The sequence below is a fragment of the Mus pahari genome, chromosome X (genome assembly GCF_900095145.1).
Source record: "Mus pahari chromosome X, PAHARI_EIJ_v1.1, whole genome shotgun sequence".
Lineage (NCBI taxonomy): Eukaryota > Metazoa > Chordata > Mammalia > Rodentia > Muridae > Mus > Mus pahari.
In genome coordinates, this window is record NC_034613.1 from 142,449,497 (window position 1) to 142,467,560 (window position 18,064).

General features: G+C 42.2%; 1 protein-coding gene across 2 annotated transcripts in view; it reads left to right on the forward strand.

Annotated features, from left to right (window-relative positions):
• Vegfd (vascular endothelial growth factor D) overlaps positions 1-12,433 on the forward strand; it is a 28,932-nt gene extending 16,499 nt beyond the window's left edge. Inside the window, exons 3-7 of one of the 2 annotated variants that reach the window (XM_021188358.1) lie at positions 1,728-1,918; positions 4,535-4,683; positions 6,045-6,145; positions 10,380-10,575; positions 11,803-12,433. In XM_021188358.1, the coding sequence (XP_021044017.1) occupies positions 1,728-1,918; positions 4,535-4,683; positions 6,045-6,145; positions 10,380-10,575; positions 11,803-11,926 (761 nt within the window). In that variant the 3' untranslated portion in view covers positions 11,927-12,433. The remainder of the gene's footprint in view (positions 1-1,727; positions 1,919-4,534; positions 4,684-6,044; positions 6,146-10,379; positions 10,576-11,802) is intronic. The other variant, XM_021188359.2, reaches the window with a different exon arrangement.
• Positions 12,434-18,064: the final 5,631 nt, after the last annotated feature.

Consider the following 18,064-nt stretch of genomic DNA (forward strand, 5'->3'; position numbering starts at 1 on the left):
ACACACAGAGAGAGAGAGAGAGAGAGAGAGAGAGAGAGAGAGAGAGAAAGAGAGAGAGAAAGAGAGAGAGAAAGAGAGAGAAAAAGAAAATTCAAATAAATAAGTATTTTAAAAATGGTGAACACCAGGCATGATGGTGCACACCTTTAGTTTCCGCACTCAAGAGACAGAGGCAGGTGGATCTCTCTGAATTTAAGGCTACCAGTCCGTTCTACATGGCAAGTTCCAGGCCAGCTGGGACCTTGTCTCAAAATAAAAGAAAAAAATGGTGAGAGAAAATGAAACAAAGCTATACAAGAAAAATATGTATTCTTTTCTTGGAGGTGTGTGGTACATGTATGGGTATACATGCATACAGATGCAAATGTGTCCCTGTTTGTACATCTGAAGGCCAGAGATTAATGCTGAGCATCTTTTTTAGTTGTCCTTCTCAACTTAGTTTTAGAAATAGGCTCTCTCTGAGAGATGGCTCAGCGGTTAAGAAGACCAACTTTTCTTCCAGAGGTCCTGAGTTCAAATCCCAGCAACAACATGGTGGTTCACAACCATCCATAATGAGATTTGACGCCCTCTTCTGGAGTGTCTGAAGACAGCTACAGTGTACTTACATATAATAAATAAATCTTAAAAAAAAAAAAAAGGAAGAAAGAAATAGGCTCTCTCATTGGAACTGTAGCTCAGCGGGTCCCAAAGAGCCACGTCTCTGCCGTCCCAGCACTGGGACCACAGTACATCAGTGTGCCTTGCTCTTTATGTGGGTTTTCGGGATCTGGACTAAGGTCCTCTCATTTGTGCAGCCAGCACTTTCCGCACAAGGCCATGTCCTCAGCCCCATGTTTCCCTTTTTATTGCCAGAAATGTATCTCGATTTTTCTGGTTCCCCTCAAATTAGCTATGGCCATGGAGCTGCTCCTTCTGTTAAAATGAAAGGGCTTATCTCATCATCTTCTGTAAACTATCTGATGGTTCCAAACCTGCAAAGTCTGATTTGAAAAAAAAAAAAATTCCCTTGGAATGTCCACTCATGTGTTTGCCAAGTCTCAGGGCACTTACGTAAGCAGACAGCAGATATTTATTTTAAAACTTAGTCCTACTTGGCTTCAGATAACAGAAGTGCTATCCAGCTGTAGCCTGTATGTTTCTTGATAGATGCCACTCATGCTTTTTGTCTTCACCTTATTCCACTGACTTCCTTATTAGCCACCCTTTGCAGATGGCCCCAGTGTGGCTATATGCAAGGTATAGTGCTCTCCCCTAAGGGGAAAGAAAATATTTTATGAAGTGATGGTATCAATGGAAAAATATAGACATTTTACTTTTACTTTTTTTTTTGTAAACAAATCTTTGCCTAAAGGATAGAGAAAAATATCCATCTAAGGCTTAGAAAGTTTTCTCAGTGGTTAAGATCACTTGTCACTCTTGAATAGGACCTAGGTTCAGTTCCCATATAGTGGCTTACAACTATCTGTAACCCTGTTACAAGGGATCCAATGCCCTTCTCTAACCTACAAAGGCACCAACCACACACATGGTACACATACATGTAGGCAAAACACCCATACCATACACATAAAATAAAATAATACATTTCTAAAAGACATGTTTAAATGTCCACCTAGTAAAATAAACACGTACAAAAGAATTGGAGGGGAGGGCGTCATGAAAATGCCTATGTAGCATGTCAGGGCCATTTTGCCTACTGGCCCCAATGAACATTATTCCTGTAGTTATAGATGAAGAATGGCAGAGGACCCAATGCATCCCTAGAGAGACATGTGTAGAAGTCGCCAGTGAGCTGGGGAAGACAACCAACACATTCTTCAAGCCCCCCTGTGTAAATGTCTTCCGGTGTGGAGGCTGCTGCAACGAAGAGAGTGTGGTGTGTATGAACACGAGCACCTCCTACATCTCCAAACAGGTATGAGGAAATAAAGATGCTGCCTCTAACCTTGCTGCCAAACACTAAATACTTTATGTGCTGAACCTCATTTAATTCCCCCAAACAAACACACAGGATATCCTATCCTCCTTTGCAAGCAAAGAAACAGGCTCAGGGAGGTAACACAATACCCAAGATGGCACAGTCTCAACAGTTATCATCTACCTAATGCTGCAGTATCAAGAATTAGTGCATATGGACATTATACAACAGGGTGTCAAAAAGAAGGAAGGAAGCTGTGCCATCTCATGCAGCTATTTTGATGTATTTCGTTTACTTGGAGTGACTGAGAAAAGTTTCTTGAAGGGTGAATGTGAGAAGGACCAGTTAAGAGGAAGGGTGTGCTCTCACCCTAAAACTAAAGAGGCAGAAGGAGGGAGCAGACAAAGGAACACAGGGAGAATGGTAGAGGACTTCTCAATTGGCAGTTGCCAACCATTAGCATGGCATGGAATGGAAGCAGGCGCTTTGAGAGGCAAGGCAAGCAGTCACGAGGGCTAGCGGCTGCAGGCACACAGCCCAACAGGGAAGGGAGGAGAGAAGATATATAGATCGCTGGGGTAACATGGGGAACAAAGGAACAGTAGGCAGCACAAGACTTTTGAAAGCATCCTGCAGTGCTCACGAGAGAAATAAAGTGTATCAGTCACATCACCTTTTGCCCTGTAGCTAAGTGTTCCTTTCCGTAGCTATCATCTTCTTGTAAAGTGTAGTGAATGCATTATCAAAACACTGTAATCAAGCCACATTCCTGTTGGTCCTCTGTTTCAAATTCTTCACATGTTAATACAACTTATCTAGCATTTGCTTGTCTCCTCATGATCATGCAGAAGACAATTATATAGGCGCCAAATACATGCATGCCAAGGAATGTTCTAAAGGCCTATTTGTTTTGTTACTAGGGTAAAGATTTCTTAATTTTGCATTCCCTCCCATCTAAACTGTCCTTGACACTGTAGCATTATTTTTGTCTAAACCCTTTTGGAGAATTGTGGAACTCAGAAATCTGACCCCTACTATTTGATAATTAGAAACAATGACGTAAGTATGGCTACAATCAACTGTTGCTTGCATAATGTAAGAGGGTTCAATTCCTGATCGTGTTATTCCCTGGAGCATAACTGAAGAATTGAGCAAGAACATGAAATTTATGGTGAAAAACACCCTCACATGTTCTTGTTTTCATGACATGATGAAGGGTCCAAATAAACACAACCTGAATGAATTGTTTCCACTTAGTAGATAGTTGATTGCTTTGTTTTGACTGAGGCACTCAACAAATGATTCATATGAATGAATTTATTCAAGTGTAAGTGTGCAGCAGGGATTTTTTTTTGTTGTTCCAAATAGCCATGCATGTGTAGTTTGGCACTTTCTACCTTAAAGCCATGCATGTGATCAACTACCTATTAGAACCAAAGTAAATCGTACTGCATGAAATGGTGGCCAATGTCTTAAAATCAAGATCAAGTTCATCTACACTTCATGAAAATACCCTTGAAATTTGTGTGTGCTCTTTGGGCATTTCTTTATCTGTCATGTAAGGATCATGAATAAACATAATGCTTTTTAAATTGTTTTTTAAATTTTTATTTATATCTGTATGTGTCTGCTATGTGAATGCAGTGCCTGTGACAGCCAGAAGAAGGCACCAGATGTCCTGGAGCTGAAGTTTCCTGTGTTGTAACCCACTTGATATGGGTGCTGGGAACCAAAACCAGGTCTTCTGCTTTTAACTACTGAGCCATCTCTCCAGGGCACCAAATATAATGATTTTTACAAGTGATTAATAAATTAAGAATCAAGTATGTACAAAAGAGCAGGTGTATAGGTAGGTACATAGAAATAAGCATACTAGCTATAATTATCTGTCTGCGTATGGTCCCAATTTAGCTACACAATACTTTTTATAGCAAATGTCCTAAAACTCAGGGGCTTTAAGTTATTCTCTCTTGTGTATCTGAGGATCAAAACTCTCCAAGGTGCTATGTGAGTCCAAGCCTGCTTCCTGTGTTCTCCATCCCTTGGACTAGCATGGCTTCCAGGCTATATCCATTTCATGGCTATACCATGAGCAAGAGATAATAAATCTCACAAAGCATGCACAGTCCCAATTTGTACTATATCATGTGTCAGCTAACATCTTATTGTCCAAAACAAGTTTTATGTTCAAGCTCAATGCCAGGAGGTAGGAAATTGTCTGTCATCAATAAAATTGGTTTGGGAAGGGATGAGTAAGTAGTTTAAATAACAATCAAATCCACCCAAGTCCCAAAGAACCGCCAAAGACTTTATTTTGTTTATCCTTACAATTTATATTCAATTTCAAAAACAAGAGAAGAGAGCAGGGATTTTAAAGAACTCAAATGATAGTGAAAAGAACAGATTTGGAAAACACTTAGGAGACCAAGCTGGATAAGGCCCCCTGTCTCCTGACTCCCAGCATTCCAATCCGCTTACAATGTCTAACTCCATTGCTCATGAATAACTTTGCTAAAGTCATTACCATAAAGGATAAGGGCAAAAATGCAGACGGTGGAAACTGAGAAAAGTATACAATAAAATTTACATCATGGTTCTCTTTCTTTGCTGTAGCTCTTTGAGATATCAGTGCCTCTGACATCAGTGCCCGAGTTAGTGCCTGTTAAAATTGCCAACCATACAGGTTGTAAGTGCTTGCCCACGGGCCCCCGCCATCCTTACTCAATTATCAGAAGATCCATTCAGATCCCAGAAGAAGATCAGTAAGCATTTCCTGGACTTGATAATGTCTGTTCTTGCTTTTAACAAAACTGTATGTGCATTTCTTTACCCATTATAGAGGCATCCCCAGAAAGACATGTGTTGTATGTTTTCTGTTTTATGGAGCATTAAAAAACAAAAAAGACATGAAAGTAGAAGGGGAATTTTTAGGGAAAGGAAGCAGATGAAGAGGAGGAGGCAGAGGGGAAAAGAGAGGGGAAAAGTGCAGGTGAAGTATATTTTATGCATGCATGAATATGGTATGGTGAAAACCATTTTTTTTTACAATATATACTAATAAAAATGTTGAAGACACAAATAGAACTAATATAAGTAAAGTTACAAAAATTACATTCTCTTCATTAAATTTTTTCATCTTCTGGCTTCAAAACCAGATCTACTCATAGTATTTGACAAACACATTATTTTTTACTAGGGGCTATATCTATATTGCAGTAGGGCCCCAAACCTTGAGGATTGTGAACATGGAATGTTTAGTTTCAGACACCTTCAGGGTTTTACTGTGGGCTTTTGTTGTTGTTGTACGTTTGTTTTTGATTTTGATTTTTTGAGACAGGATCTCACTTTGTAGCCCTGGCTGAACTGAAAGTCACTCTGTAGACCAGGCTGCCCTTGAACCCTCTCAGAGATCTGCCTGCCTGTGCCTCTTGAGTGCTGGGATTTAAGATGTGCTGCCACATTGGCCCAACACCTTTGTTCTTAACATGAGTGACCAAATGCATTGTAAAACTGCTCCAGCCTCATAGCTACCATGTCTCTCCTCACTCCTGTGCAAGCAGTGACTCTCATAAATTCAAGTTTAGTTTCTAAAGTTTCCCTAATAGAATATGTAAACTATAGAATTATTATCTCATAAGATGCCATTTCTAAATATAAAATAAGCTCCATATTTTCTTTTGTTTAGGTTTGTGTCTGTGTATGCATGCATGTGGATCTGTGTGCATCTGTGCATGTGCCATTAGAGTCCAGGAGAAAGTGCTGGATCATTTAGAGTTGGGATTCTAGGTGGTTGTGAGCCGATCCCCTTGGGTGCTGAGAACTGAACTCAGGCCCCAAGGAAGAACAGTACTCATACTGAACTGCTGAACCATCTCTTTATCCCCAAAGTTAAGGTCTTTACAACTGTTCGCACACAGTTGTTATTTCTTCACAGTTACCGTGCTGTGAGAGACAAACATTTGTTCTCCTGTGTCACTCTTAGAAACAAAATTTGAAAGTACTAACATGCTCCACACAGAATATTTGGATTATTAGATATCAAATATTAAGAGTGACTTAATATTGCCAAAGTAGGATTACCCTGAAAAACTTTTAAATCTGGTTCTTTACTTTCTTTTCCTAGATGTCCTCATTCCAAGAAACTCTGTCCTATTGACATGCTGTGGGATAACACCAAATGTAAATGTGTTTTGCAAGACGAGACTCCACTGCCTGGGACAGAAGGTAAGGATAGGCGTAGTGAAGTACTAACCATACTGACAGAAGGGACACAGCATTAGCATGGCTGAGCATTCACTGTGACCACATGGATTAGCTACTTTTCTGTGGTTGTAACAAAATATTGTGACCGAAAGCAACTTCCAGAAGAAAAAGCATATTTTGACTCATGCTTTGAGGGTAACCCACCATAGTGGGGAAGGTATGTGAGCAGGCAGGCAGGGCATCAGGAGCAGGAAACTGACCGATCACATTTTTTTTTTTTTCGGTTTTTCGAGACAGGGTTTCTCTATATAGCCCTGGCTGTCCTGGAACTCACTTTGTAGACCAGGCTGGCCTCAAACTCAGAAATCTGCCTGCCTCTGCCTTCCGAATGCTGGGATTAAAGGCGTGTGCCACCACGCCCAGCTTGACCGATGACATTTCATCTGCACACAAGAAGCAAAGAAAAAACAGGAGCTGGGGTAAGGCCCGCCTCTAGCGACGTACTTCCTCCAGAAAGGCCTCGCCTCCTAAAGGTTCCATAACTTCCTCAAGACAACTGAGGATCAAGTGTCTCAATCAAGCCACAACATCCCACAATGTTCACAACAACTCATGATCATCCCTCTTTACAAGCACACAGTGTCTGTCCTGAGATAGCTAGTAATTTCCTCACTCTCACACAGATAATAGTGGCAGAAGTGGTTGGATTTTAGAACCTTCACTCTGCTGTTCTTTCTCAAAGAAAAGTACAAATTGGACAAAGCCCCCTAAAGCAGGTGTTATACTCTAATGAAAACTACTTTGGGGTAAAGCACATAGGTCATTTGGAACATAGTTTCTTTCAACTGCACTATTTGAAAGCAAGCCAATAATCTGGGGAAAAATAAAGGAATGAAGGAGGACACATGGAAACATTTGTCTATAACTGGAACACACCATGCTCCTGGGCTAAGCCACACAGGGAATTGCTAGCCTGTCATTCCATCTCCCAATCTGTTAAAGCTCTGAATCCTAGGATGAACATATGGCTGAACAAACATGATGGGTTTACTTTTTTTAAACTTTATTTCCACACGTGTGACATGGTTCCACTGAAAACTATCACAGGGAATCATGCAACATGAACCTTGCTTGTTTTAGACTCTGAACTCCTAGCAAGAATAGTAAGAATCCAGAGCCATGGAATCTGTCATACAGATGAAATGACAAACTCTTATTGCTCTTGTCCTCATGTTCTGGTTCTCAGTACCATTGTAAGAGCTCAAACTAGGATGGGAGGTAAAATATTTTTGATGTTATGTAGCCAAAGGCTCACACACACGTAGTTTGGACACAGACACAACAAAGCAAAGGGTGACAATTGAGGCAGCATGCTACAAGTAGCTGGGATACTTGTATGATTGGAGTGAAAGGCCCTAGTAAGCTTGTGCTGGAAGAGCCTCGGTGTGATCTTTTGGACAAATGAAAATCACCCCAATGCTTCAAGAAAGACAGTGGTAACACCCATTGGGATTGTAAAAAGATCCAGTCAGCAACCGTGTGGAAGTAAGTGAGTTGCTTTGAGCAGAACACAGGGCAGGGAACCTTTGGGGGGAGCTGTAACAGTGGTGGAGGTGAGGAAGGAGGGTGAGGATCGCTCAGTTACTTCTACTTCTCACCACTCCTAATTTCCTCATGTGCCAAAGTTCCCATCTGCTTCCCCGGTGGTCCCATTTTGCCCATGACACATTATTTTCTGTATACTAAATACCTTTTCTGCATACAAAGATATTGAGCTAAGTTCCTTGTCTACAGTCATCTATTCTCCAAATGAATGCAGTTGATGCAAGTCCAACTCATTTTCATTGCCGTAATGAATAAAACATAATAATAGTAGTGAATGGAACAAGGCTGAGGACAGGATGGATATACTGGTAATCCAGAGTTGATGTCCCTAGGTATGGACACCAATATAAAATACTTCGAGGTGTCAGCCCCAGTTAGTTGCTGTTTAACCTAATTCTCCTACATCCAGTGTCTGTTCCCTTTAACTTGCTAAGGACCTATGTTCTGCTTCTGCCACATACTGTGCTGAACTCCTCAGGATTGTGTTCCACCTAAACTACTGGGGGGGGGGGGGGCAGCATAGAGTTTTCTTGTGAGTCTCTGCTGCCACCTTGTGCTCAATATGAATCCTTGACTGTTTTTCAGTTACCAAGCCTTCCTTGTCTTTGCCTTCCATTGGCATTTGCCTCAGGGATTTATGTAGCTCATCTATGTCCTGGTCCTGAGATTCATGAGATTCAAAATGGACTTTTTGTCTAAATATGTGTCAATTAAAGATCAGTCAAAACCAGGAGACCGGATCATGAGAGATTGCCTTTTTGGATTGAGGTGGCAGGGGCGGAGGGTGGATAAGAGAGGGCTAAGAATGAGAATGGAAGTTTTTTAGAGTCAAGAACATGGAAGATCTTTTATATCCTGATGTAATATTTGGCCTTTTGTGTGTGGAGGAAGACTTTAATACTCTTAAAGCATGGCCAGGCATGGTGGCTCACATCTTTAATCACAGCATTGAGGAGCCAGAAACAGGTGGATCTCTATGAGTTCAAGGCCAGCCTGGTCTACATAGCAAGAACCAGGAATAGCCAGGGCTATATAATAAGACCTTGTCTCAAAAAAATAAATAAGTAAAAATAAAAATGCATTTAAAGCTTTGGTGGTGATTGGGATTAGGTTTGCATTTGATGGTCATCTGAGGGAGAGACTGAAGGGATGCATGCTGTGGTTGTGATGTGAGTGGCAGCCACTGACACAAGAAATACCAGGGACTGGGTAAATTGTGACCGAGGCAGTGTTATGGAGAAGAAAGGGCATGAACAAGGGACAGGGTGGAAACCCTGACCACACGATCTAGTGGACAATGGTGCCAGCCCCCAAATGAAGCCAACTGAACAAGAAGCAGGTTTGGGGAAGAGATATTCATTTTCTTCCAAAACCTGCATGAATGCCGAGATGAAAAGTGCATAGGCTTCCAAAATTTTCACCTTCTCCACTGATTGTTTGCTTTTTTTGTCCTTTTTGTTTTGGTTTGGTTTGGTTTGTTTGTTTGTTTGTTTGTTTGAGACAAGGTTTCTCTGTGTAGCCCTGGCTGTCCTGGAACTCACTCTGTAGACCAGGCTGGCCTCGAACTCAGAAATCTGCCTGCCTCTGCCTCCCAAGTGCTGGGATTAAAGGCGTGCGCCACCACCGCCCAGCTGATTTTTTGCTTTTGCTTTCTGTTGGACACAAACTCTTAGGAGTTCCAGTCTAGCCTTAAAATCAATATGTAGCAGAGGATGACCTTGGACTTTCAATCCTTCTGCCTCTACCTCTGGAGTGAGCACTAGAATTGCAGTCATGTGTCACCGCACCCAGTTTAGAAGCCACTAGAGATTGAGCCCAAAACTTCTCATGAACTCTAAGCAAGCATTCTCTACCCAGAAAGCCTCGCCTCCTAGCCTGTCTCTTACTCTTTTTGCAATGTATTTCAGTTCACCAATCGAGATCAGACCACAGTTCATAGCTACCTTTATATGTTTTATACAAGTGTGGTGATCTAAGATGAGGGAATGCATCATTAGTTATCTGGAAATTCTGAGGAAAACATTTCTACAGCACTAGTAGTTCTGGTTCCCACACTTTTAAAATACTGGAGAAGACTATATTCATACCTATAGGCAGCCTATATCTTGCTATATCTTGTCATTACTGGCTGGCTACATAGGATTATATATATTTTTAAAAAATAAATAAAAATGTGTATGAGTGTTTTTTTGCCTGCATTGCTTTTACATGGTGTGTATGAAATGCCCATGCAGGCAAGAAGGCAACAGCCACCCTCCACTCCCAACCCCCACCCCGAGATTTCAGTTATGGGCAGTTTTAAATTGCCATGTGGGTGTTAAGAACCAAACCTGAGTCCTCCGAAAGAGTAGGGAGTTTTCTTAACCCTTGAGCAATCTCTCCAGCATAGAAGTTTATACTTTAACTGGTCAGTCACCACCATAAACATCTGTCAGAAACATTCAGCGTATGGTATTTTTTAAATTTAAAACCTAAAAAAACACATGAGTTCTATGCTGATGTTATAAAATCACAGATGGATCTTTTTCACCCTGTGGAAATAGTAAAGGTTAAAAAACTTATAGACAAGGCGATTGAGAGGGTCCAAGTTATACTGGGAAGATGGGCAACTTGCAATTAATTTGGATCATCACTTTCCTGTTTCTTTTAGACCACTCTTCCCTCCAGGAACCTGCTCTCTGTGGACCACACATGACATTTGATGAACATCGCTGTGAGTGCGTCTGTAAAGCACCATGTCCGGGGGATCTCATTCAGCACCCGGAAAACTGCAGTTGCTTTGAATGCAAAGAAAGTCTGGAGAGTTGCTGCCAAAAGCACAAAATTTTTCACCCAGACACCTGCAGGTCAATGGTCTTTTCGCTTTCCCCTTAACTTGATTTACTGGTGACATTTAAAGGACACACTAATCTGATTTGTTGGGGCTCTTTTCTCTTAGGGTCCAAGCACACTCTTAAACAAAGAAAGAAAAAAAAAAGGAACACAGACGTTTGGCATCTAAGAAATATGTGGCTATATAGAGTAATGATTAAATTGTTTTGTTTCAAAACAGGGTCTCACGAATTACAGACCTGTACTGCCATGTCTGCCATTACACTATCATGAGCGGGGAATAAAAGAAGTCATTTAAACAACAGGGTTAAGGGAGCTCTCTGTCTCTCTCTCTCTCTCTCTGTCTCTCTCTCTTCTCTCTGTCTCTCTGTCTCTCTGTCTCTCTGTCTCTCTCTCCCCCTCTTTCTCTCTCTGTAGGCAAGAAACTTAAGGATGAAAAAAAAAAGAAACTTAAGGATGACTATAACCTTTGGAGGCCATTTATTAGGTTTTTATCGGTTTCAAAACCAACCCAAACTAACCACTGAGGTTTTCTTTAAAAAAAAAAAAATTAATTCAATTTGTCCCTCGACAATTTCATATACATATAAAATGTGTTCTAATTACCTTTACTCCTACACTCTCAACTCTAGCCTATTCCTGTCAACTCATTTCCTCCTTACTCATCTTTCCCATTGTTTTATGACCCAATAAATGCATCTGGGGCCATGTTTGTGAGCACAGGTTTGGAACTAGCTATCAGAGCTTGTTGGGCTCACCCACCAATAGGACCACAAATGAAGAAAGTGACTCCCTCATCTTCCAGATTCCACCAGTAGCCTACAGCTCATTGCCCTCACCCCAATGAGTTCCCCCCCGAAATGCATAATTAACTGTTGAAAAGTTTGTCCTTGTGTAGGCCTAGGGCACATCATCACAGCTGTGTGAGTTCCTGCTTGCAAAGTCTGCAGCATGCCTAGAAGATGGGTGTTTCCTCACCCTTCTCTCCATCTTCTGATTCTTACATTTTTCCCCAGCCCCTCTTCTGCTGTGCCCCCAAGTTTTACAGGAGGTGGTATCAACATCTTTGTTAGGGCTGAAACCTCAACCAGTAGAGTGCCCATGTAGAATATTGCATTGATACTTTACGTACAAGTCTGGACATTTTTCTTTGAGAAAAATGAAATGAAATCACAACTGCATGCTCTATTTGACGTTGATCCTTGCATCTAAAGTCTCATCTTCACTTTCTTTTGCAACAGCTGTGAGGACAGATGTCCTTTTCACACCAGAACATGTGCAAGTAGAAAGCCAGCCTGTGGAAAGCACTGGCGCTCTCCAAAGGAGACAAGGGCCCAGGGGCTCCACAGCCAAGAGAACCCTTGATTCAACTTCCTCCCAAGTTCCCCCATCCCTGCCATTTTAAACAGTACACTGCTTTGTCAAGTTGCTGTCATTGTTGCCCACCACCCCCCGCCCCCAGGTGTTAGAAAAATTGATTTGACCTAGTGTCATGGTAAAGCCACATTTCCATGCTATGGCAGCTGGGTGATTCCCCAGTTCACTGACAAATGACTTGTAGCTTCAGATGCCTCTGCACCATCAGCACTCAGAAAGAAAGGGGTCTGAGGAGCCCCTTGTTTTGATGAACAAGAAAAGGTTGCCTGAAACAGAGTAGTAGGTGCCACACAATTGATTCCTCAGGCCGGCAAAGTCCAAGGGCAATGCTTATGAGTTAGTGTGCTTCTTTCTTATACGGAATTTCATTTGTATGATCAGCACTGATACAATTCCCATTCTGCTTGTACTTTTTAGGTTTTTCTGAAGCACTGCCTGATGTTTTATATGTAAATGTATTTAAAGGAAATAAACACTGTTATGCAGCCCACAGAAGTCACCGTTATTTACTGTACTCTTCCTCCACATTTCATGCTAATGGGAAATATTTTTAAGACCAAAGGGAAGCTAGAAGTGGGAGGTTCAGGGAACACATAAATAGACTAAAACTAGACCTTGGTTTTGGGAAGCCAAGGCAGATCTCCAAGCGGGTTTATCATTCTAAAGGGTAACACGGGTTCTGGGAAGCACTCTGTGGTGTGTGAATAAACTGAACACATTGAACTTGACCATCCTCCTTTTATGGACAGGAGCCTAACGATGTTAATATCTCCCCACCACCTGGGATTTGAAAAAAAGAACCGTGTGTGTGTGTGTGTGTGTGTGTGTGTGTGTGTGTGTGTGTGTGTATTGCTTGTATGTATGATTGTGCACCTGTAAGACCCAAAAAGCCTTATGTCCAGGATGTCCTACTCACAGAGACGCCGAGATGGAGATCGTGCAAACCGCAAGAGGTTTATTGATCCAGCATGCTGGGGTCGTCCTGAAATCCAGATAGAAGTAACCACGAATAGCTAAAGCACATACCTTTTATACATGTTTTAGAGCAGTTCTCAGTCACAGTTTAGGGCTGACAGTTTATCATTGGTTAACCTTTAACCACCATTAAGGGGGCAGACTTAAGGACTGGAGACATTGTGTGGGCCATTCTCAATAATCATAGGACTATCCCTTAGTGAGTAAACTTACGGATTGGAGGTCAACTCTGGGAAAAGAACATCTTGACATTTACTTAACTTTTTACAACCATGGTCATTTTGAGCTACCACAAATCTTACACACCATGTGCATGTATGTTGTGTGCCCTTGGAGGCCAAAAGAGGGTGCCAGATCCCCTGACATTGGAGTTGCATATGCTTGTGAGCCACCAGGTTGGTGCTGGGAATTGAACCCAGGTCCTCTGGAAAAAAAAGCACTCAGTGCTCTTAATAGCTAAGCCTTTCTCCAGCCCCTTGCTCTTCAAGTCTTTGAGTGTTTGTGGCTTCCTCAGAAAGCCTGTGCCCCTTCCCTCCAGTGTTTCTTTTTCTTTTTCTTTTTTTTTTTTTAGATATTTTCTTCAATTACATTTCAAATACTATCCCAAAAGTCCCCTATACCGCCCCCCCACCCTGCTCCTCAACTCACCCACTCCCACTTCTTGGCCCTGTCATTCCTCCTGTACTAGGGCATATAAAGTTTGTAAGACCTAGGGGCCTCTCTTCCCAATGACGGCCAACTAGGCCATCTTCTGCTACATATGCAGCTAGAGACACGAGCTCAGGGGGTACTGGTTAGTTCATATTGTTGTTCCACCTATAGGGTTGCAGACCCCTTTAGTTCCTTGGGTACTTTCTCTAGCTCCTCCATTGGAGGCCCTGTGTTCCATCCAATAGATGACTGTGAGCATCCACTTCTGTATTTGCCAGGCACTGGCATAGCATCACAAGAGACAGCTATATCAGAGTCCTGTCAGCAAAATCTTGCTGGCATATGCAATAGTGTCTGGGTTTAGTAGCTGTTTATGGGATGGATCCCCAGGTGGGGCAGGCTCTGGATGGTCCTTTCTTCTGTCTCAGCTCCAAACTTTGTCTCTGTAATTCCCACCATGGGAATTTTGTTCCCCAATTCTAAGGAGGAACAAAGTATCCATACTTTGGTCTTCCTTCTTCTTGAGTTTCATGTGTTTTGCAAATTGTATCTTGGGTATTCTTAAGTTTCTGGGCTAATATCCACTTCCTCAGAAAATTGGACATAGTACTACCGAAGGATCCAGCAATTCCTCTCCTGGGTATATACCCAGAAGATGCTTTAACATGTAATAAGGACACATGCTTCTCTATGTTCATAGCAGCCTTATTTATAATAGCCAGAAGCTGGAAAGAACCCAGATGTCCCTCAACAGAGAAATGGGTTCAGAAACTGTGGTACATTTACACAGTGGAATACTACTCAGCTATTAAAAAAAATAAATTTATGAAATTCTTAGGCAAATGGGTGGACCTGGAGGATATCATCATGAGTGAGGTACCCAAATCACAAAAGAACTCATATGATATGTCCTCTGGTGTTTCTAAGAGTATTCACCATCCAGTCTCATCTGCATGTCAACTCGAGTAGCAGCAGGATTCTTCTGTTTCCATAGCTGCCCTGAAGGGAGTACAAGGCCTTTTCTTTTTTTCTTCTCTGTCCATTCAAAGAAGTGCCCAGGGCTGATGAGATGGCTCAGTGAGTAAGAGCACTGACTGCTAAGAGCTCTTCTAAAGGTCCTGAGTTCAAATCCCAGCAACCACCCATAATGAGATCTGATGCTCTCTCCTGATGTGTCTAAAGACAGCTATAGTGAGTGGAGTTCAATTCCCAGCCACCACGTGAGGGTTCACAATCATCTGTACAGCTACAGTGTACTCATATATATAAAAATAAATAAATCTGAAGAAGAAGAAGAAGAAGAAGAAGAAGAAGAAGAAGAAGAAGAAGAAGAAGAAGAAGAAGAAGAAGAAGAAGAAGAAGTGGTGCCCGTACATAGAGTTCATTTGTGGCATAGATTTTACTGAAATTTTGGCTCATTAGAGGGAATTAAATAGCAGTATTACTTATGAAACAACTTAAATTGATCTCAGCACTGTGCATACATATGACAGGGGACAGCTCCACACAGATTCTATTATGGCAGTTACCACAGAATTGTGTAAATACTTGTGTTTATATCTGACCTTCTATTCTTCCATGACCCTTTTAGGATTGGAGAATTTCCTGAACAGAGGATGTGACCCAAATTTCTAAGGTCAGACCACCCTGGAGCAGGACAGTCACAAAGAAAAAGATAATGATAAAAAAAATATAACCCCATGGTGATATTGTTGGATCCTGGCCTAAATCCCTACCCTTCCTCTTTACATTTGCTAAGCAGTTCCTCCGTTCTCCTTTTGTTTGTTTGTCTGAAGCCTGTAGATTGGGCCTTCCAATACTTTTTGGCTTTATTTCTGGTCCTCCCTTTTTTTCTTAGCCTAGCTTTGGGACTGTTGTTGGAGTAGTTCCATGAAACATCTGCTGATCTCCAAACAATGAATGTTGCAAAAAGAGAAAGAGTGTATTCACAAAGTGGCAGAGAAACGTGGAAGCCTGAGACTTAAATTTCACACCTGTCTTCCAGAGGAGAGAGGCTCGGGAATATTTATGGGATAAAGAAGCAGGCTGAAAGGTGATCAGAGGGGACACATCCAATGCTTTATGAATATGTAATTAATCTTTAGAGCTTTCCATAGGACCCGTGCACACAAAACGACAGTCTTAGCAAATCTGTGATGTTCCCAGGATCTGTGGATGAAGTTTTCACACAAATGTTCTGCATCAAAAGGTTACACACTTCTGACATCTGCACAGACCCAAGGAACTACTAGGATGGTAGAACAGAAATCCCTGAGAAGTGCCCTAGGCAACTGTTCCCATCACAGGTCAGAGCTTTGTCTACAGCAGAGCAAGTGGGGAATAATAACGTACTAGGGTGTATGCCTTCCCAAACTAGTGATTTTTATAGTCAACTGAAAACAGGCAGTGTGAGGGCTCAAGCTGTGTTTTACGTTGAAATTCCCATGCTTAGGGGATCTATAAAACAAAAATGCCTTTAACCTGTAGGTCCCACTTGCCCAAGGACAGACAGCTTCCTGGAATGATGGGGGGCTATTCATGTAAGATTTAAAGGCAAGGGTTTTCCTCTCAGTAAACAAGGTTGGTTGCCCCAACTGCACAGGATGTGGTTGATCACACAAAGGTGGCAGGTATGGAGATAGGAAGTATGTCGGGATGTATGCTCTCCCCTGACTGGACCAAAGTGGGAAATACATAGCCTTGTGCAGTTTACCTTTATACTACCCGATGAACGTGATTCAGCACCATTCTCTGGGAACCCCAGGTATGGACCTGGCCAGTGTCCATTGTCCTTTCCAACACTGAATAATGCTTTGCTTCAAATCTGGTTCAAAAATGGGGTAGTGGTCTTATTCTTGCCCGTTGGGATTAACAGTAGCTGAAAGCAAGGGATCCAGATTGTTTACCTGGGTTTTCCCCTGGATTTCAGAAGTAGTCCCACTCTGCTCTTACTGTCCTTGCTCTTGACACTCCCTGCTAGGGGCCCAGTCACTCCTCTCCTGCTGCATGCTTGTACTTGCTCTCTGTGAGTGCAGTGCTGATGTGGCTCCCTTATAGTGTTATTTTTTTAAGTCATATCTCTGAGAGGGCTCTCAAGCGGGTAGGCTTGGTAAGTGTACTTGGTGTTCAGTTCCCTACCTTGGCATTGCATTTACTTCCTCCTGCTCCACACCCCTCCAGGGTATTTGGTGAAGCTCCCCTGATGAGTGAGTCAATTACTCTGCTCATTCAGTTTTCTAAAATGGATTTTCAGATTTTACTTTATGAGTGTTTTACCTGCACATATGTATGTATGTATGTATATATGTATACTTCATATATGCCCAGTGCCCAAAGAGGACAGAAGAGGGTGTTGGGTCCCCTGGAATTGGAGTTAGAGACAGTTGTTAATTGCCATGTGGGCACTAGAAACTGAACCCGGGTCCACTGGAACAACAAATGCTCTTAATCATGGAGCCATCTCTCCAGCCCTCAGCTCATTCCTGACAAGCTAGAAAGAGAGGAACAAAGACACAAAGTTTAAGGATGAGTTCTCTTGCTTCCCCATGGCTGGTCAGGATGGAGCTGGTCCTCCTGGAGGGTTTGTTCTAGTCATTTTTGTCATTCCTGTGACCAAAACTAAAATGCCTTTCACAAAGGCAAATATGGGAGAAAATGAGGGACCTGTCTGGCTCCATTTTGAATGCAGAAGCCATTATGCTGTATTGTTAAAAATAAGTTTCTGTCTCTGTCTCCTGGAACCTGTCATGACCTAACCATGACCTTACATGTTTTGGGGGCACACCCAAACCCTTCCTAATCCTCCCGAATCACATGGTGATAGCTGTGAGATTTTTAAAAATCTGTTTGTTCATTTTTTTTTTTTTTTGAGATTTTCATGTACCTCCTTACTGCTCCATCGTGTTCGGAAAACGTGCTTTGCAACTACCGATGATCTTAGTTCTTAAAAGGGTCCTAAGAAATGGACTCAGGGCTGTTCTCTTTAACCCAACAGAGGATGCAGTCGCTGACCAGCTCTCTGGTGCACCCCCCAATAAAAAACAAACTTGCTTCAAATGTGGCTGGAAATGGTGGTAGTGCTCTCCTGCTTGCCTGGCAGGATTAACACAAGGTATATTTTGACTCATACTTTCAGGATCCAGTCCACTATGGTGGGGAAGTCATGGTGGCAGGAGCATGAGGCTCCTTCCTGGTGATGAGCAGGAGCATGAGGTCGCATCAAGCCTGCAGCCCGGAAGCAAAGAGGGATGCATGCGGTGCTCAGCTACTTTACTCCTGTTAATTCAGTTCATGAGCTGAGCCTATGGGATGGTGCTGCCAGCATTTGGAGTTGGTCTCTCTGACTCTAGGGAACCTCTCTGAAAACACCCTCTCCTCCATGCCCAGGTGATTCCAGATCCATCAAGTTCATAATTAAGGTTACTGGTCATAAGGTAGAATAGCTTGGTGTATTGTTTTTATTTGAGTTCATTAGTCACAGTACAGGAATATTTGTCATAC